At 44.6% G+C, this 21,548-nt stretch overlaps 1 protein-coding gene across 2 annotated transcripts in view; it reads left to right on the top strand.

Moving 5' to 3' along the window:
* tmem104 (transmembrane protein 104) overlaps positions 1 to 6,544 on the top strand; it is a 230,228-nt gene extending 223,684 nt beyond the window's left edge. For both annotated transcript variants that reach the window (XM_038777287.1, XM_038777288.1), the window contains exon 10: positions 4,549 to 6,544. In XM_038777287.1, coding sequence (XP_038633215.1) covers positions 4,549 to 5,306 — 758 coding nt within the window. In that variant the 3' untranslated portion in view covers positions 5,307 to 6,544. The remainder of the gene's footprint in view (positions 1 to 4,548) is intronic.
* Positions 6,545 to 21,548: the final 15,004 nt, after the last annotated feature.

Below are 21,548 nucleotides of genomic sequence, written 5' to 3'. Positions count from 1 at the left end.
AGGTTGGGCTTCAGTGGTCCTTCTTTGTCCCTATTTTCTGTATTCTCTTTGATTCTCTACTGTACTATGAACCTGATACTTATTACAAGCCTTACTTTATTATAATATCAGTTTCCTTAGTCCTCCAGGATCCTCTTGCTTGTGGGAATTTCCTGCTTGAGGTTTTCACATTGCTTATTTACTATTTTACCTGCCAACCTTTGATACCAGTCCAACTGTGCCCGATCTCTTCAACTCACTGAAATTTGTATCTTCACCTTTCATTGTTCCCCTCCTGTCCTTTTTCATAACTGCTCTAAACCAAGGTTTTGCTCAACAAAATGAAAACTATCATTTGAATGCTGGTAAATGGAGTTCACTCACCTGAGCAGAACACAAATACCTGGCACAGGTTTTTTGTCTTCGCCTTTCCCGATAGTTGACATGAACAATCATTCCCTCCCACAACTGACATCACCTGCTGTATGACATCAAGAAAAACCATTGTTGGCTCTGTACTTGGTGTTTTGGTCAGTGCAGGATTCTCATTGGTGGCAGGCTCGGTGGATGAATTTCCACCTGATGTGGCATTGAAGCAGAAAGGTGCCCGGTTTTGTTCCATACCTATGTGGAATTCACTTGTCCAAATCCGGCACTAGCATTGGTAGTGGTGTCCTTTTTGGAGAATGGGAAATCAGCCAGGCTTCGCTTCCAGCGACATTTGCTAGATGGGGGCCCATCTGATCAGTGTGCTTTTTACCTCTGTGTAGCTGCAGAGAGTTGAAGGTAGGATCATGCTCAACTGTGACATCCTTGTGGCCAAATATCCTGTTAACACTTGAATTTCAAGACAGACCAGCTGGGTGATATATCAAAGATCTATCATACTGCAGCCTCAGGCGATGAGATAAAATTAGAAAAAAATCCAAAACGGGGGTTTAATAATTGAATATGATATGGAGGAATCATAACGTTTGCTGAATAGCCTGCAGTCAGTGTAATCAATCTTCTGTTTCGCTTGTAACTTTCTTAGAATAAAAAACAGATTGTGTTTCTGTCCATCTATTAATTTTTAAAGCCATTGGGCAGATATCCTATTTTGTGCACTTGCACATCTCATTACCCAAGTTAAATTCCAATCATCCAGGGACTCTAATGCAAATGGGATCTTCTTTTGACAGAAGAACTGTTAAGTGTGTATGGCATTTGTCCTAGAAGTGGGAGGGTGTGCTGACTCTGTTCCACTCTTTGAAATAGCTTATAGTTTTAGATAATGAGTGAATAATGCCTTTGAAGTCCTTTGATGATCAGAGCTATAAATCATTTTCCTATCTGTACTTGCACAGTTCCATGCCACACTTCTACAAGAGGCAGTGTCAGTACAAGTTATGAGCTTCATACCTGGGTAGACCAGTCCTGTGGAAATGGAGCATTTAAATTCCATGAACTGGGGAAAACATGAAGCATTGAATACGGTGTTGGGTGGCCAACTTGGAGGAATTATTATTCAAAACTTCTGAGTGAAAAGGAAGTTGTAGAAGGAGTCTCCAATGCAGAATGTTCCCCAGGACTTGGGATTCACTGAACCCCAGACTGTTGAGTGGAATTCTTTCCTCTGTGTCAAATGGAAAGGATACTACATAAAGTCTGTGCAGCATTAATTGTCTATCCAAGGATTACTGTTCACCTTGCAAAGTAACAGTAACAATCTGCACTTGCATAGTGCCTGTAACACAGTAAACATCCTATGGTGCTTCACAGGAGTGTAATCAGACAAAATTGACACTAAACCAAAGGTGACATTATGATAGATGATCAAAGACCAAGGAGAGAGAGGCAGAGAATTTCAGAACTTGAGGCCTAGATGGCTGAAAACCAGTGATCAAGTGAAAGAAGAAGCCATGACTGGAGACGAGAGTTGGGTTGGGGGTTGGGGGGGGAGAATACAAACCGGATTCTTGGTGTAAATGGCTTGTGGAGTTTTGATAGGTAAACTGGGAAGAAGCCATTGAATGATTTGAACATGGGGTGGGGGGGGCAAATTTTGAAATAGACATTATTGAACTGGGAATCAAAATAGCTCATCAAGAATATGATTGATTAACCGGACACTGAGTTAGGATATTTGCAACAGAACTTTGAAGGAACTGATGTTGAGCTAGTTTGGAGAGAATTGGCATGGTTAAGTCTTGCGGTAAACGAGTATGGATATAGGTTTTAGCAGTAGATAATCTGAGGCGTGGGTGGAGATGGGCGATAATGCAGAAGTGAATGAAGGCAGTCATCAAGGTTTGATCAGCTTGGTCAAATGGGATGTCAAGGCTGTGAGCAGCCTGGTTCAATCTAAGATGTCTTGAAGCATAAGCATATTTGAAGTATATTTGAACTGTGGCCATCGTTTTACTATTTGAACTGTGACCATGGTTGTGCTATTTGAACTGTGGCCATGGTTGTGCTATTTGAACTGTGGCCATGGTTGTGCTATTTGAACTGTGGCCATGGTTGTGCTATTTGAACTGTGGCCATGGTTGTGCTATTTGAACTGTGGCCATGGTTGTGCTATTTGAACTGTGGCCATGGTTGTGCTATTTGAACTGTGGCCATGGTTGTGCTATTTGAACTGTGGCCATGGTTGTGCTATTTGAACTGTGGCCATGGTTGTGCTATTTGAACTGTGGCCATGGTTGTGCTATTTGAACTGTGGTCATGGTTGTACTATTTGAACTGTGGCCATGGTTGTAATGTAGAAATGCTTGAGGTCTACTGGTTCTATCCAAGCAGACAAACTTGGTTTAATGGCTTATGAAAAATAGCACTTCAAACAATGTGGAACTCCTTCAATACATTTTGTGGGGAAGAGTAAAAGTAGTGCGGGATCATTGGAATTATTAGATGATGAAAGCCACATTCACCTATTTTGACTTTGATTAGCATTTTGATACAATAAGTTTTCGAATAATTATGGTTACTGTAGAGAAAAAAATAATTCATACCTCCTGAGTTTGGCGTGATGGAGTTCAAATTTGATCAAAGTCAGCTTTGATCCAGACTGATTCCCACCGTGATGGTGCACAAATGAGGATATAGATTACCTAATACTGTCATTAAACCTCCTGACAAAGAAGCCGATGCTTAGTGAGCACATCTCTATTTTCTGGAGGCTGAAAGATTGACACCCCAGAGTACCCTGCTAGACCCATTGTTTTAAAATGTTCTTCCCCCATGGAACTTATTTATTTATCTTGTCTCAATCACCCCTAATTCAATCACTTTTTGAACCTTAATTCAGTCCACAAATTTTACCGGGTTTTCCAGCTGTTCACCACTCCTACTCCAATTTGTTTATCGCCTCTTGCGCTATTCTAATGAAGCTCGGTGAAAACTGGAGGAACAGCACCTCCACTTTTGATTCGGCACTTCACCGCTTACGAGACTAAATATTCAGCTCAGTGATTACGGATCATAACTACTACTTCCACTTTTTCGGACAGCATCTTCTGGTAATGGTTCCATAACAGCTGCTTTAGATCTATCTTTTCTTTCCTTGGCCTGTTATCACTGCATTTTGCCTTGCCCCACCATCATATGTCATTTGATATTTTGTTCGGAAAAGGTATAGTGCCAAAGGACTGGTGGATAGCTAACATCATACTTTTTATTTAAGAAAGTAGATAGAGAATGCCCAGAGATGTGTAGACCAGACAGCTCAACACTGGTGGTAGCAAAATAATGGAATCCTTTCGAAAAGAAGAGGAGACCATGGGAATGCAGTGGATTTAATATATCGATTTATCAAGTGCCTTTGATTAGGTACCATGTAGTAGGATAATGAATAAAGTCAGAACATGTGGAGTCAGTGAGCAAGTAATAGAATTTACAGCTAGCTGGTTGTAAGAGTGAAGGCAGAGAGTGGACGTAAAGGGTAGGTGGCTTTTCAAAGTGACAAGGTGGAAAATGGGGTCCCACAAGGTTCAGTACAGGGGCAACTTGTTCATACTTGATATTAAAACTCATTGACTTTGATCACCAAGATAACAAATGGGGAATTCAGAAAAAGCTGCTTTACTGAGAGAATGAGAATGTGGAACTTGCTACCGTGGGGAGTAGTTGAATTTAATAAAGAGATGCTTCTCTGGGGAGGATAGATAAGCATTTAAGGTCGAGAAGCTGAGAGTTAAGTTGATAATTAGATGATGAAAGGAGTTTCAATGGGAACATAAACACCATGTTCTGATTACGTTGAATTGTTTGTTTCTGCGCTTTATATTCTGTAACATTGTTTAATTTAATCTCTTGCCTTTAACCCCATTGTACACCCTTCCTTTTGTTCTTTCCTCCACCTCTCCCTCCTTTCCCTGGCTCTGTATGTACTTAAAATAATTTGTGACACTAACGTTTTCCAGTTCTGATAAAAGTCACCTGCCTGAAAAGTTAACTGTTTTCTGTCCACAGGTGTTGCCTGACTGATTATTTTCAGAATGTTTTGATAATATGGATTATCTGTAGCATTTTTGTTCTGCTGTGTACAAGTGCTGTTTATTTTCTGACTACTCTCTCCTTGCCTTGCAGCTTTCATAATCATGATCATTTTGGCTTTGATCAGGATCAGTAAGGGTGCAGGAGAGGGCCATCCTCCTGTCGCTAACTTTTCTGGCATCCCCACCTTGTTTGGTGTGTGCGTCTACTCCTTCATGTGTCAACATTCCTTACCCTCACTCATTACCCCCATCAGTAAGAAGAAGCACATGAACAAGCTGGTCCTGATCGATTACGTGCTCATCCTGGCCTTCTACAGCCTGCTGTCCTTCACTGCCATCTTCTGCTTCAGTAACCTGAAGGACATGTACACACTCAATTTCACAAGCAATTGCAGTGTCATCAGTGTGCCCTTCATTCGCTACTTCTTGGGACTATTCCCAGTTTTTACAATCAGCACAAACTTCCCAATAATTGCAGTTACATTGCGCAATAACTGGAAAACTATCTTCCACAGAGATGGAGGAATGTACCCATGGCTGATTGACCGAATCATCTTTCCCCTAATCACCATCATTCCTCCCATACTGGTGGCGTTCTGCACCCATGACCTGGAAACTCTGGTGGGCATCACTGGTTCTTATGCAGGCACCGGTATTCAGTACATCATCCCTGCGTGCTTGGTTTACTTTGGCAGGAAAGACGTTGGGTTTGTGTTTGGTAATGACGTTGAGAATAAGCACAGATCTCCCTTCAAGCATAGCTTTTGGGTCCTATTTGTGTTGGTATGGTCAGTGTCCTGTTTCATCTTCGTGACGACCAATATCGTGCTGACAGAAACCCAACCCTGAGCCCATGCAAGAGGCCCTTGCCCTATTCACCAGACTCCAAACCCATAAACTGACTTTGCTGTGGCAAAATGTAAATTCACAGTGAACAAGTTTAGGTAGTCATTACATCATGTTTCACAGTTGCAGTTTCCAAAATCTGCATATGATTCCTTTTTTAACTCTATTAAAAATGATGCACTTCACTTTTTTTCTCAGTATGGAAAAAAACAATATCAAATTTTTAACTTGGTTTATAAATGAAGAGAACTGTCTATTGGCATTATGTAACAACTAGACACTGAAGTGATTCTTGACCTGTCCTGTTCTCCTGACAAAACATTGAATGCAGGTCAGGTAAAGGTGGCCCACCATTGCTGTCCTCGTGGAATATTCTTGTATACCAGAAATGTTTTCTACAGTTTAAAAATTATTGTTGACAATCAAATAATGAGGTAACTGCAAATGGAGGCTGTAAATATTTGTATTATAAAAGCTGCTGGAAATGACTGTCTATAAAAGCACTTTGTGGAAGTCTACAAGATGAAGCAACTTGCAACTGAATCAGTGTTGGCCTGAGTGACACTGCTGGATGCCTCTTATCACCTGTAAACCTGCCTGTGTTTGATTGGGGCGTAATGGTGTAAAAGCTTATTTTTCAATGAATGCACAAACTTTTGTATCCACAATTGTTGACTAGATGGGCTACACTGGCTGCTCCTTTGTTTGGGTGAACTATTATAGGTCTGATTTTAACTCTAGCATGTCATGGCCTACTGTCCCCACTCACCCATGGAAGTGGGCCCAGAGAGCCTCTGGCCCCCAATCCCCCACCACTTACCTCTCTGCAGTGCCTTGTACTCTTTGAGGTGCCTTGCGCTTCATGTTTACTCAGCCCATGCAGCTGTGCCTGTTTTTAAACACACCTCGTCTTCTCCCTTTAGAGATGTAAGTGAACGGGGTGGGATGGTAACCATCTTGGTTTCTACTCTGCTCGGACTGAACTGTACAAAGAGCACTGTGGACAGTGATGGAATCTCAGTCCAGCCACCAGCCTCTGCTCTTGATCTTGTGCAATATTATCTCTGCCTTCACACACAAAATGCCCCTAAATGTGTGATGTTTTAAGTGGGAAGTGTGCAAGAGGAGCTTTAAATGCTGCAAATAGGTGTGTGAAGGGAAATGGCTTATAGTTTTGGATGCTGATATGCTGTATATTTCTGCATTCTGTTAAAATTGTATAGTAAAGTGTTTCAATCCAAGTGTACTGAGTGAACTCCAATCTCTTTCTCCTGCCCTTTCCGGTAATCATTTTGGACATGACTGGCACTGATGGTCCTGATCGAGCAAACTGGTTACTTGTTTTTGGCCTTCGCCTATCCTGTGAGTGTCCTGCGTGTCAATGGGAATCAGTAAGACACAGATTAATGAACAGCCATGTAAGGGCATGGATGAGTGCCTGGGAAAAGCACTGAGCATTGAGGGGCATTATCATGGAAACACTCTTCTATAGGATATCAAGTCATACAAGTTGGGGAAACTCTGGTTCAATCATCATCATACACTGCATTAATTCACCTCTGGCAAGTTTGCATTGTCTGATTACAGCTGCACTAGGCGGAGGAGTGAAATCAGCTTTGATTCCTATTCCTGATCTCTAATTACACAAAGTAGGGCATCATTGAGAATGGTGGGACCATCTCTATGTTAATGTTTGGGCACTACTGAGAGCGGTTGGGGGTTGGATTATGTACATTTAAGGATGAGATGACTGAGAATGGTTGAAGGGGTAGAGTCCTCATTGAGAGTTGTGCAGCACTAAATGTTTTTGGTGGGGGGATGGTGAGAGGTATCTGCTTATTAAAGATCAGCAGCACTGAGTTGTCAGAGAAGGTGCTAATATTAATGGCTAGGCAGCTTTGGGAAAGGTTGGTGGGTCTGTGTATTGAGGGAGGATTAGGCACTGCTGGGAATTGTCTGGAGATTGGTGTATTAAAGATCGAGCAGCTCTGGGCATTCCCCTGCCACAGTCCCAGAATGTTGCCTGTCAAATAGTGTGTGACTGTGACAAAGGTAAAAATCCCAGACTTTCTTGACCTGCCTGCAACCTTTGATGCAGTTGACTCACCCTTCTTCCTCTAACACAAACCCAAAGTGTGGTGAATAAGGTTGGTGAGCTATAGGCACAAATAATGATATATTGGCAATAACATAAAGATGGCGAGGACTGGGCACTTAGTACACAAAGATATGAAGTGTTCAGAAAAGATAAAGATGGGGTAGGTTGGAAATTCTGGCTGGACATATTACTGGAAGCATTGTCGCTGAAAGCCGACGATATGGTGTGAGCGAGGAAAACGCCCAACTTTAGAAAGAACAAAGAGCAAACAGCACAGGAACCGGCCCATTAGCCCTCCAAGCCTGCGCCGATCATGTGTCCTATCTAGACTAACCACCTGTATCCTTCTGTACCCTATCTGTTCGTGTCTGTCCAGATAAATCTTAAAAGTCGCTAATGTATCTGCCTCAGCCACCCGACTTGGCAGTGCATTCCAGGCCATCACCACCCTCTATGTAAAAAAAAAAAAAACAAACAGCTTGCCCTGCACATCTCCACTGAACCTATCCCCCCTCACCTTGAACTTGTGCCCCCTTCTCCTGATAATTATGAACACCTCAATCAAGTCTCCTCTCTACCTCCTCCTTTTCTAGAGTCCCAACCCCTCTAATCTATTCTCCTAACTAAAGTTTCTCATCTCTGGAGCCAATCTTGTAAAACATCCTCCGCACCTCTCCAATGCGTTCACATTCTTCCTATAGTGTGATATCCAGTACTGTACACAATACTTCACCTGAGCTCTAATTAGTTTCTTGTACAAGTTCAGTCTAACTTCCTGGCACATGTACTTTATGCCCCTATTTATAAAGCCCAGGATACTGTGTTCTTTATTAACTGCTCTCTCCAACTGTCCTGCCACATTCAATGACCTATGCACATATACACCCGGGTCGCTCTGCTGTGCCCCCCTGAAGAATTCTATCCCTTATTTTATATTGATTGCCCACGTTCTTCCTACCAAAATGCATTATCTCACCTACCTGTCCACTGCACCAACTTTTTGAAGTATATATACTTTTGAAGTTCTACACCGTTCTCTTCACAGTTTACAAAGCTTCCAAGTTTTGTATCGCCTGCAAACTTAGAAATTGTCCCCTGAACATCAAGACATGGGTCATTAATAAATATCAGAAAAGGCAACGGTCCCATTGCAAACCTATCCCCACCCCAAAAAATATCTATTGACCACTACGGTTTCCCATTAGCCAACCAATTTTATATCCAGGTTGCTCCTGTCCCTTTTATGAGCTTTCACAAGTCTGTTGTGTGGCACTGTATCAAATATAATTTTGAAAGTCTATGTACATCACATCAACAACATTACCCTCATCGTCCCTTTCTGTTACCACCACAAACAAACTCCAGCAAATTAGTTAAACATGGTTTCCCCTTTAGAAATCCATGCTGGCTTTTCCTAATCAACACCCATTTTTCCATGTCACTACTGATTCTACCCTAAATAGAAACTTGTCCACCACTCATAGAATTTACAGTGCAGAAGGAGGCCATTTGGTCCATCGAGTCTGCACCTGCTCCTGGAAAGAGCACCCTACCCAAGGTCAACACCTCCAACTTATCCCCATAACCCAGTAACCCCACCCAACACTAAGGGCAATTTTGGACACTAAGGGCAATTTATCTTGGCCAATCCGCCTAACCTCCATATCTTTGGACTGTGGGAGGAAACCGGAGCAAACCCACGCACACCCACGGAGGATGTGCAGACTCCGCACAGACAGTGACCCAAGCCAGAATCGAACCTGGGACACGAGCTGTGAAGCAATTGTGCTATCCACAATGCTACTGTGCTGAAGTTAACTGACTGGTTTGTAATTGTTGGGCTTATCCTTGCAATCCTTTTTGAACAAGGACGTAATGTTTGCAATTCTCCAGTCCCTTGATACCTTCACTGAGTCAAGGGAAGAGTGAGGATTATGGCCAGCGCCCTGACAATTTCCATTCTGACTTCCTTCAATATCCTTGGGTGCATCTCATCCAGTCCTGGTGCCTTGTCAAGTTTAAATACCAACTGTCTATCCCACACATCAATCTTATCAATTTTGAATCCTTTTGGTGTCTGGGTTCCCTCCTCTCTCTCCATGGCCTGGGTAGCATCTGCCTCCTTGGTAAAGATAGATGCAAGCTTTTCATTTAATACTTCAGCCATGTGCAAATCTCCATGTGCAAATTCCCTTTTTGATCTCGAATTGGCCCTATTCCTCTTACTATTTGTATGCCTATAAAAAAAACTTTGGGATTGTGCTTTATGTTGGCTGCCACTTTTTCCTCATAATCAGTCTTCTTTGTTCTAATGCGGTTTTCTCTTCCCCTCTAAACCTTTCACATTTCTCTTGGTTTTCAATTTTATTTTCTACCTGGCACATGTCTTAAGCCAATGTTTTCTTCGATATCTTAATTCCTATCTCCTTTTTCACTCCAGGAGCTCATTTGTCCCACCGTACCTTTTTGAGGGAAAATGCCTTGACTGTACCCAAACCATTTCTTTCTTGAAGATAGCCCATTGTTCAGCTACAATTTATTCTGCCAACCTTTTGTTCCGGTGTCTGGCCCAGTTCTATTCTTGCCCCATTGAAATCAGCTCTCGCTCAGTTAATTATTCTTACTCTGGATTGCCTCCTGGCTTTAATGTCATCCTAAATCTTAAGATACAATAATCACCGTCTCCTAAATGTTCGCCCACTGACATTTTATTGAACTGTGATGCTGCTGTTTGGAAATGCCTTATGATGGCTGTTAAAGTTTCTTTCCCCTTGGTGATGAGGCATTTATAGAACTGATTTGTTTAAAATATTGTTTTGAAGTCTTCCAGATTGCTTTCTTTGGCCATTGGGAGGCTCTTAACACCTCTCTGCTTTATTCCAACTGGGTGGGACGTCACCTGCCTGGTTCCATTCTCATCCATCTGACCATAACTGGCGAATCACTTGCCAATGGTTTTTCTTCCTACTTTCACACAGTTAACTCTGGCATTCTCCCAAGGATCTATTTCCCATCAACATGCTGCCCCTTGGCAACGTCACCTGGAAACAGTGCTATCTTTCCACATGTAGATTGATGGCACCCAGTTCTGCTTTGCCTTTTATCTCTTGTCTCCTTCATTGCTGCTAAATTGGCAAACTTTGTCCAACATCCAGTACATACAAACATACACTAATTAGGAGCATGAATAGACCGTGGGCGGCACACTGGTTAGCACTGCTGCCTCACAGCGCCAGGGACCCGGGTTTAAATTCCGACTTTGAGTGACTGTGGATTTTGCATGTTGTCCCCATGTCTGCATGGGTTTCCTCCCACAGTCTAACGAGGCACAGGTTACGTGGATCGGTCATGGTAAATTGCTCCTTAGGTTGGGTGGTGGTGTGGGGAGTGGGCCTGGGTGGGGTGTTCTTTCAGAGGATCCGTGCGTACTTGTTGGGCTGAATAGCAGCCTCCTGCACTATAGGAATTTCATGATCTGGCCTCCTTAACTGCTCCATTCAATCAGACTGCACAATCATGGCTGATCTGATTATGGCCTCAACTCCACATTCTGCCTATCCCCGATAACCTTTGATTCCCTTGTTAGTCAAGAATCTGACTACCATTGCCTTGAAAATGTGAGATTGGCACTGCCTCCACCGCTCTCTGGGAAAGAGTTCCAAAGATTCACAATCCTCAAAATTTCTTCTCGTCTGTTTTAAATGGGAGGACCCCCAACACCATCACCATCCAATCTTGGATATCAGTTGTATTCGATGATCAAAAATTCCTCCAGCTAAGTACTGGGAAAACTGAAGCCATTGTCTTTGGCCTTCGTTTTTAAAAAAGTAAATATTTTTATTCCAAACTTAACGAAAGAAAACTCTGACAATACACCTCATGAACAGCAATAAATGTAGGGGAAACAATTTTTTGTTTTTGGTCTAACAGCATAAACAATTCTCCACCCCCCCCCCCCCCAAATCCCACCCGGGAGGTTCTGGCACAGACCAGTTCCCCTAGTCATCAACTCTGGGCTTCAGGATTTTTTGGGTCACCCTGCTCCTTGATTGTCCTCTCTATTTCCCGGATCGTCGCTCCAGGCGACTCCAGCCGCCACTCCACCCTGTCCATCGACCTGTGATAGGGGAGCCGCCGCTGCTTTGCTAGCTGCCTCCATTGCCGACAACAGGTCCTCCTTCACTGTTTTTCTGTGTTTTTGAAGTTCTACTGCGATGAACTCCCATCAGCCTCCCCAAGGACTGGATGGCATTGAAGACTCTGTAAGGTCCGCCATGTTCGGCTTCACGCTGCCCCACGGGTCCACTGACTCCGATGTGAGGGGTTAGTTCTGTTTATTTTTATTCCCCTTGGATCTCGCTTGGTAGCCCGCTGACATTCCAAACAGGCCGAGCTATAGATGAGGGTCAGGTTTGTGCGATGCTTTTCCAGTTTGGTGTCCATTCATTGGATTAAAAAGGTCCAAAAACTAGTTTCCATCTTTTGTGCAGTTGTTCAGCTCATGGCTGACGCAGGAAGCTTGTCTTTGACCTTTATTTCCTTGCCACAGACTCCATCCCACTCTCCGGAAACTGGCTGAGGCTGGGCAGACTACACAAACTTGTCACATTTCATCCCTAAACTGATCATATCTCTGACATCCCTAACATTGCCTATTTTCACCTTCCAAAAACTGGCTGACTTCTGTCACTCCTGCCGTATCTCACCTACTGCCTTTGTTAACTTGACTTGATTATTATACTGCCAATATACTGCCATGTTCTACCCTCCGTAAAATTGAGACCATCAAAATGCTGCCTGTCTCCAAACTCGCACCAGGCTTCATTCACCCAAAAAGCCGGTTCTTGCTGACCTACATTGGCTCCCAGTTAAGCACCACGCAGATTTTAAAATTTGCATCCTTGTTTTCAATCTCTCCATGGCCTCGTCCCTCCCCACCTCTATAATTTCTTCCAGCCCCACAGCCCTCCGATTGCATTCCTCGAATTCAGGCCTCTTTGAGTGTCCTCCGTTTAATTGCTGCTTCATTGGTTGGCATACCTTCAGCTGTCAAGGTTCTGGAATTCTGTTCCCAAAACCTCTGTTTTCTCCTTTTGAAGACGTTCCTGAACCAATATCTCCTCCTGTGATTATGTTAAAATTTTGTTTGCAGCACAAAGTACCTTGGCACATCTTTTGTGATAAAGGAGCTTTTAATAATACAAATTAATTCAAGGCATTCCCTTAAACTAGGAGCTGCGAAATTACAGATTTCAATTGGGGGGAAGCACAGCAATGATTGAATTAATGATGAGCATTAGCACGGAGCCAATCTAGAGGCATTAATTAAAGTTAATGGCTTAAACAAAATGATGATTACATTCTAAAAGTAAGACCTCCTTCGCTGTTGCTTCAATTCCTGTGGGAACATCATGATACTTCATAAAAACAAATTACTGCGGATACTGGAATCTGAAACGAAAGAGAAAATGCTGGAAAATCTCAGCAAGTCTGGCAGCATCTGTAGGGAGAGAAAAGAGCTAACGTTTCGAGTCCGAGGACTGTCAAAGCTAACAGACAAAGTGGGAAATATTTGTACTGTGGAGTGAGAATGAAAGATGAGTCATAGCCACAGAAACCCAGGGAAACCGGGTGCTAATGGCCACAGAAACCAAGGGGAAAGAGTGTTAATGGCAGTCCCCAGAGAGGACAAAAGATATGAAAGGTCAAACACCAGGGAAACTAACATCAGAGGATGAACAGTAGATGTGGGGGGAGGTGAAGGGGGAAGTAAAGAGGGGAAAGGTGGATAAGATTGGGGGGGGGAATTAAATTATAGAATTTACAGTGCAGAAGGAGGCCATTCAGCCCATCGAGCCTGCACCGGCTCTCGGAACGAGCACCCCACCCAATCCCACACCACCCTATCCCCATAAACCAGTAACCCCACTCAACCAACACTAAGGCCAATTTTGCATAGCCAATCCACCTAACCTGCACATCTTTGGACTGTGGGAGGAAACCGGAGCACCCGGAGGAAACCCACGCAGACACAGGGAGAACAGACAGTGACCCAGCCGGGAATCGAACCTGGGACCCTGGAGCTGTGAAGCAATTTTGCTAACCACTATGTTACCATGCTGCCCATGGTATATTAATTAAGAAAGAAAAATGGTAAAAGACAGTTTAAATGAAATGAAAACAAATGGGTCGAGGTGGGGTAGAGCTGATCATCTGAAGTTGTTGAATTCAATGTTTAGGCCGGAAGGCTGTAGCGTGCCTAACCGGAAGATGAGATGTTGTTCCTCCAGTTTGCGTTGCGCTTCACTGGAACATTGCAGCAGGCCAAAAACAGACATGTGGGCATGGGAACAGGGTCTTTTGTTAAAATGGCAAGCAACAGGAAGGTCAGGGTCCTGAATGCGCACAGACCAAAGATGCTCAGCAAAGCGATCACCCAGTCTGCGTTTGGTCTCTCCGATATAGAAGAGACCACATTGGGAGTAGCGAATGCAGTAGATCAAATTGGAAGAGATGCAAGTGAAACACTGCTTAACCTGGAATGAGTGTTTTGGGCCTGGGATGTCCATCAGGATACTTCATGTGTCTTGGGAAACTACATTTATCGGCAGTGTCTCCAGTCTACTTGAACTTGAGTTCAGGGTTTTTGTGGGAAGTGATTTTTGTGAACAATCATCATAATGTATGAGGGGGTGGAGCATAGTTATAAAGTTGAATCCATGCTGGGCATTCCTGTCTTTTATAAGTCCCTCTTATTGTAAAGGTAAACTTACCTCCTTGACCTGACTGTAACCTTTGAAACAGTTGACCATACCATTCCTCGCCAGTGTCTCTCCACCATTGTCCAGCTGGGTGGGATTGCACTCATCTGATATAAATCTTTTTTAAATTTAGAGTACCAAATTCATTTTTTCTCTAATTAAGGGGCAATTTAGCGTGTTCAATCCACCTACCCTGCACATCTTTGGGTTGTGGGGGTGAAACCCACGCAAACACGGGGAGAATGTGCAAACTTCACACGGACAGTGACCCAGAGCCAGGGTCGAACCTGGGACCTCGGCGCCGTGAGACTGCAGTGTTACCACTGCGCCACCGTGCTGCCTCTGATATCAATCTTATCCATTTAATCATATGTCACTTTTAATGGCTTCTCTTCCTGCTCCTTCAACATTTACCCCCAGTGTCCTTATCCATTCTTGACCGCCTCCTATTTCTGATCTACGTGCTTCCTCTCAACAACATCATCCAAAAATATAGTGTTAAGTTTCACATGTACACTCTCAAAACCTACTCTCACTCTTCATTCCTGGAACTATTCTTGTGGATCTTTTCTGTGCCCTGTCATTGCCTTCATGTGATTCTTAAAGTAGGATCATAGAATCATATAATTTACAGTGCAGAAGGAAGCCAATCGGCCCATTGAGTCTGCACCAACCCTTGCAAAGAGCACCCTACTTAAACCCACACTTCCACCCTATCACCGTAACCCAGTCACCCCACCTCACCGTTTTGGACACTAAGCGCAATTTAGAATGGCCACCTGCACACCTTTGGACTGTGGGAGGAAACAGGAGCACCTGGAGGAAACCCATGCAGGCAGGGGAGAATGTGCAGATTCCGCACAGTGACGCAGGCCAGATATCGAACCTGGGGCCCTGGAGCTGTGAAGCAACAGTGCTAACACTGTGCAACTATGCTGCCCTTAATTGAACACAATCGGACAGACCAGTGTTCTATAAAGGTTCATCGTAACTTCCTTGCTCTTTTACTGTAGGCCTTTAATACCCAGGATCTCACATGGCTTATAAACCACTTTCCGCAACCTACCCTGGCATCTTCAATGATTTGTGTGCACAAACCCAGAGGCCTCTCTGCTCCTGCATCCCTTTAGAATGTACCAATGATTGTAACGTGTTTCCTCATTGTTCCTTCTACAATGTATTATATTTTTGTAGTAACCTAATCTGCTACTTGTTCACCTATTCCCACCGGATTGCCCTTGCCCTCTTGAAATCTGTCACTTTTCTACCTAGCTTGCAATACTTTCAAGTTTTGCATCATTTGAAAATCATTAAATTGTGCCCTGTGCACCCAAATACAAGTCATTAACATAGTTCAGGCTTGTACAAGGTATGCCCCATGGGCTATTTGTGCCCTGCGAACCTCTTCGACTGGGCCCCCAGAGGCAGTTTGTAAAATTTGCGGCAACCAGCTGATTTTCAATGGCGGTGGGGTTGGAATTCGGCGGGGGGGGAGGGTTGGAATTCACGGGGGGGGGGGGGGCTGGTGAGGGAGGAGGAGGGGTGGTGGGGTTGGAATTCGGGGGGGGAGGAGAGGGGTTGGAATTCGGGGGGGGGCAGTGAGGGGTGTGGTGGGGTTGGAATTCGGGGGGGGTGGAGAGGGGGGTTGGAATTCGGGGGGGCAGTGAGGGGTGTGGTGGGGTTGGAATTCAGGGGGGCAGTGGGCGGTGAGGGGTGTGGTGGGGTTGGAATTCAGGGCGGCAAGGAGGGGTGTGGTGGGGTTGGAATTCAGGGGGGCAAGGAGGGGTGTGGTGGGGTTGGAATTCGGGGAGGGAGGGGGGTTGGAGTTTGGGGAGGGGGGAGTGAGTGATGGGGGTGGTGTGGTTGGAATTCGGAGAGGGAAGGGGGAGGTGGTGGTGTTGGAATTCGGGGGAGTGAGTGATGGGGGTGGTGGGGTTGGAATTCTGGGGGGTGGGGGTGGGTACACGCGCGTGTTTATGGGAATAAGGCGGCAAAGTGAAGTTGAGGATTAAAATATCAGATCCGTCATGATGTGATTGAATGGTGGAGCAGGCTTGATCGGCCGCATGATCGTCTTCTGCTCCTATGCCATATGTGCTAACTGCATTCTGCTTTCAATGCATGGGAAGCATCTTATTCAAGATTTTTGAAGCTTGCATCACCAAAAACGCCTAACAGTAAGTATATAATTTAGTTTCTATTATATCAAGTGGACCAGTAAGTTTGATATAAAGAGTACAGAACCATCATGAGATGTTAAAGTTTACTCTCTGCTTTTACTTATCGAGAACATGCATCGCGCGTGCACAGGTTCGCATTTTGCAATTTCACACCCCGCGGTTTTGCACATCCCGCGAACTACAAGAGTTAAGTTGATGCGGTCGACTGGAAAGTACATTCCAATTGACCAGTCAACTGCGTTCGATGTCTTGGGTGCCTCTGGTGTACAGTGTCGGTCTCCTTACTTAAGGATGGAGAAAATTGCATTGGAAACAGTTCAGAGAACTTGATTCAACTGATTCCTGGGATGAAGGAGCCATCTAATGAGGAAAGATTGAGTAGGTTGAACTTGTACCCATTGGAATTTAGAAGAATGAGAGATGATTTTGTTGAAACGCATGAGGTTCTGAGGGGACTTGACAGGGTGGACGCTATGGGGATGTTTTCCCTTGAGTCTAGAACTGAGGCACGCAGTTTAAAAATTAAGAATCTCCCACTTAAGATGGAGATGAGGAGAAATTATTTCCTCTCTGAGGATAGTTGTCTGTGGAATTTTCTTCACTGAAGGCAGTGGAAGCTGAGTCATGTTATGAGTATATTCGAGGCTCAGTTAGATAGAGTTTTGATTGACAAGTGTCGAGGGTTATGGAAGATAGACAGGATCTGGAGTTGAGGCTATAATCGGATTTGCCATGATATCGAACGGGGGAGCAGGTTCGAGGGGCCGAATCGCCTCCTTCTGCGCTGAATTCTTATGCTCAAAAGGTTGGGGTGAAAGTTTCCCAGAACGAGGCAGAGCGGCGCAGCAGGCGGCGGGCAAATTGGGGAGGAAGCCCCCAGCCCCAAAAGGTGCCTTTTCCCCACTGTCGTTCGGCTCCGAGCAGAAGGAAAATGAAGACGCGGGTGCCACAAGGTCATGCTAATGAGCCGGCCCCGCCAACAAATTTGGTTTTAAAAGAAGGGCGTCCCAATACAAGAAATAAAAAATGGAAATCTCCACAAAACCCCCACCCTGGAACAACTCACCCACTTCCACAGTATAACCCCACACACAGCACCCCCTCGGCAGTGCAAGGGAGCAGTACCTGGATAAGACGGTCTCTTCTCCCCCCCCCCCCCCCCCCCTCCCCCACTGAGTGATGTACTCCCTCGAACTCCACTGGCAGGTTCTGCTCGCCAGGTGCACGCCCTGGGAGATCTGTCGTAATGTAAAAGGGGGGAATTATCAGGTACAAAGGCCAGATAATGACATTTAAGACTATTCAAACAGTCTTGTTGAACATCCCGATGTTGAACATTGGGATTCCCATTACGTCATTGGCTGGGAGGCTGGGAAAAATCGCAACAGAAAATCCCGCAAACATAAATGACATAGTTGGACTCCTGTGGGATTTCCTGCTGCCAATTTCTGTCCCCGGAGCAGGAAACCCCCACCTTGGCGACTGCCACCTCCAGATCATTAATTTCTGCACACCCCCCCCCCCCCCCCCCGCAACTTAGAATTATTCAATTTAGTTCATGTTGACTCTGTTCAATCTTTCAACTAAAATACATCACTTCACACCTCTCTGCACTAAATGTCATCAGTTATATGTCCGTTTCACTCATAGAATCACTACAATGCAGGGGAGGCCATTTGGCCCATCGAGTCTGCACTGACCCTCCGAAAGAGCACCCTACCTAGGCCCATGCACCCCACCCTACCCCAGTAACCCAACCTAACCTTTTGGACATGGGGGGCAATTTAGCCCGGCCAATCCACCAACCTGCACATCCTTAGACTGGGAGGAAACCGGAGCACCAAAGAGAACACGCAACATCCACACAGTCACCCAAGGCCGGAATCAAACCTGCGCCCCTGTGCTGTGAGCACAATGCTAATCACTGTGCCTCCCACCTGTTGACATCTTTCTGATCACTGTTTATTACATTTCTATGCCTTGTGGCATCTGCAGACTTTGAAATGATTTCCTGTGTACCCAAATCCATGTCATTAATATATATCAAAAAAGAGCAGTGACGCTAGTATCAACCACTGAGGAAAGCCAGTCTATAAAACAACCCTTCACCACTACTCTTTCTTTCTGTCCTTCAGCACATTTTGAACCAGGCTGCCATTGTCCATTTTAACTCTACAGGCTTTAATTTTTGCATTCCCGTCCCCCCAGCTCCCGGCACTTCTCGACCAGGCACCTGTGTTTGTGCACTGCGAGACCTTGGTCCAGGTCTCTTTTCCACTCTCATCACACTTTGTCAGCCTCGTGTGCCACGAGGCTTAAAATAAAATAAAGGAAGAAGATCTTATATTGATGGCTTTAAGTTATGCCCTTGCCCACTGGAGTAAACACTCATTCTGTATCAACACTATCAAAACCTTTCATAATTTAAAATACCCTGGGGCGGCACGGTGGCACAGTGGCTAGCACTGCTGCCTACGGCGTTAAGGATCCAGGTTCAATCCCAGCCTTTGGTCACTGCCTGTGTGGAGTTTGCACATTCTCTCCGTGTTTGCATGGGTTTCACCCCCACAACCCAAAGATGTGCAGGTTAGGTGGATTGTCCATGCTAAATTGCCCCTGTATATAATGTTGTAAATGACCTCCAACCATTAGGTGGCAGTGTAAGTCTACCATGTGACTCTAGTGTTAGTGTTTAGTCGTACTTACAGTAGTTCTAGGCTAATTTATCAGTATTACTAGTTTGTAATATATTTATTAGTTATCTTTACCACGCATTTGTTTGATAATAAAATACTTTAACTAGTCAAGAACTAGACGTTCTTCTGTGCGCCATCCCACCACCCCCACCAAGCTGCCTTGTTCAAGAGAAAAGAAACCCAGCCTGTCGATGCTTTGCGGATATGTATCATTAATCATAAGCTCTGCATACTCCCCCATGCCTCTGTATCCATTTTACAATCTGGCAACCAGAGCTGCAAGTGGTACTGCACACAGTGTGGCCCAGCCAAAGTTCGATGCACGTTTTATTGCTCTGAATATAAAGCCTAGCACTTGTTGTGTTTTCTCATGTGGCTTGCTAACCTGTGATGCAACCTTGTGATTTGCATTCTGAGATCCCTTTGTTCTTCTACCTCCCTAGACGCACACTTTCTCAGTGAAATAACTGAACTCCCTACCAAAATTCACCACCTCCTATTTACCTGTGTTGAACTTGTTTTGCCAATTATTTCCCCATTCTACCAATGTATTAATGCGCTCCTGTAATCTGTTTTAGTCCTCCTCAATATTGACTGTCCAGCCCCCCAATTTGGTGTCATCTGCAAATTTAGAAATAGTTTTTTTTATTCCATACGTTCAAGTGGTTAATGTAATTTGTGAACTACAGTGTCCCGCAGTGCTGATCTTTGTGAAACACCACCTCCCACCTTCTACCGCACTGAATAACTACCCTTTATTCCCAAACTCTGAATTCTGCCTTGAAGCAAGCTGGCAATCCATTCTGTCCCCTCACTCCATATTCTCTGACCTCTGATGGGGGACAGTTTATTAAAGGCCTTTTGAAAATCCAAACAAGTTTGGATTATTGTTGCATTCTGCTGCACTAACATTGTCTATTCTTTGGTACCTCCTCAAAGTATATGCCCCACATACCACAACGTTAACCTTCATCTACCCTCTCTGTTCCCTCATCAAAGAATTTGTACAAATTAGTCAAGGTCATGATTAACAAATCTATGCTGATGTGAATTTATCAGACATCACTTTTCTAAACGCTCATTGCATTTACCACAAATTATTGCTTCTAGGCTGTTAGCCAGGGGATCAGCATGTTGCCTCTCCCCAGGAGAGTAACATTTACTATTTCCCAGTCCCCTGGCACCACTCCCATATTCGAGGAGGAAAGAAAATTGTGGCCAGAACCTCCCCAGTTTCCACTCTTGCATTCCTCAGCATCCTTGGACGCGTCCCATTCGGAGTAGGTAAATTTTCTAATTTCCTCTAATTTGAGAACTAACAACCTCTTTATCTATTTTTGTCCTATTCAATGTCGCTACCGCTTTCTTTTCCTTTGTCACATTGTCAGCATCCACTTCTCTAATGAAGATCGATGCAAATTACAAATTTATTGACTAAGCTATGCTCTCTGCCTTCAGCAGATTGTCTTCCTTTGGCCCTTAATTGGCCCCAACCTTTCCCTGACTACCTGTTTATTATTTAGTGAAGAGTTTTTAGTTTCTCACCCTGTCAGACTGCTCTTTGGCTAGTGCTCAGGATCAGAGAGCTGCTATTCAACCTAGCCAGTTGTTGATAAGATGAGCCCAGATCCAGGGTGACAATCCTTCCCCTCCGCCCCTCTGCTACTGCAGGCATTTCCAGGCAAAATGACACCTGTTCCTCTCCAGTGTTGTCTGAGATCGCACACATTTTTCCATCTAAGGCAGATCCTTAACTTTCAATCTGTTTGCTGTTGATGCGGATTATCTGGTCCAACTCTTATTTTGGTTCGTTGTACCTTCTGAATTTTTTGATGTCTTCTAACCAACAAGGCACAATCCCTTTCACGTATTCGTGACCCGATGTGCTTCGTTACTGTGTGTGCACGGCTCTTGTTAATGTTAGGAGCTCAATTGCAGAAAGGAAGATCAATATGAGGGACAACGGTCATGGATTGGAACTGGTATTCAACGATGGTTCTCCTTTATTTCTCACTCTTTATTGCTACAATTAAAACACAATGTAAACAACAGTTGTCATCGCTCAGAATGAAATACACTGACATGGTCCCATTACACAAAGTGACACATTCTGACAGAGTCTGGTGAGTTGGGCCAGTTGTACAGCAGATTGTGTTGTCATGCATGTTGTCATTCACTGACAGCTTGAAAGACTCTTTGTCTCCCTCTTCTCTCTGTCTCCCTCTTCTCCTCTCTGTCTCTCTCTTCTCCCCTGTCTCCCTCTTCTCCTCTCTGTCTCTCTCTTCTCCTCTGTCTCCTTCTTCTCGTCTCTGTCTCCTGATCCCTCAATCTTTCTACACCTACTTTCCCTTCTCTCCCATCTCCCCACCAATCCTACACCCCTCCCCCCCCGTCCACCCCATCTGACCTCTTCTCTCTCTCTCTATTTATTCCTCCCGCACCCCTCACTCCCCCCCTCCCCCTCCATTCTTGTTTCTCCCCCACGCCCCCATCCCCCTCCCCTCCCCCTC

This window comes from Scyliorhinus canicula, chromosome 18, assembly GCF_902713615.1.
Source record: "Scyliorhinus canicula chromosome 18, sScyCan1.1, whole genome shotgun sequence".
Taxonomy (NCBI): domain Eukaryota; kingdom Metazoa; phylum Chordata; class Chondrichthyes; order Carcharhiniformes; family Scyliorhinidae; genus Scyliorhinus; species Scyliorhinus canicula.
Note: the sequence above shows the minus strand (reverse complement) of the source record. Positions and strands in the feature narration are given on the sequence as shown.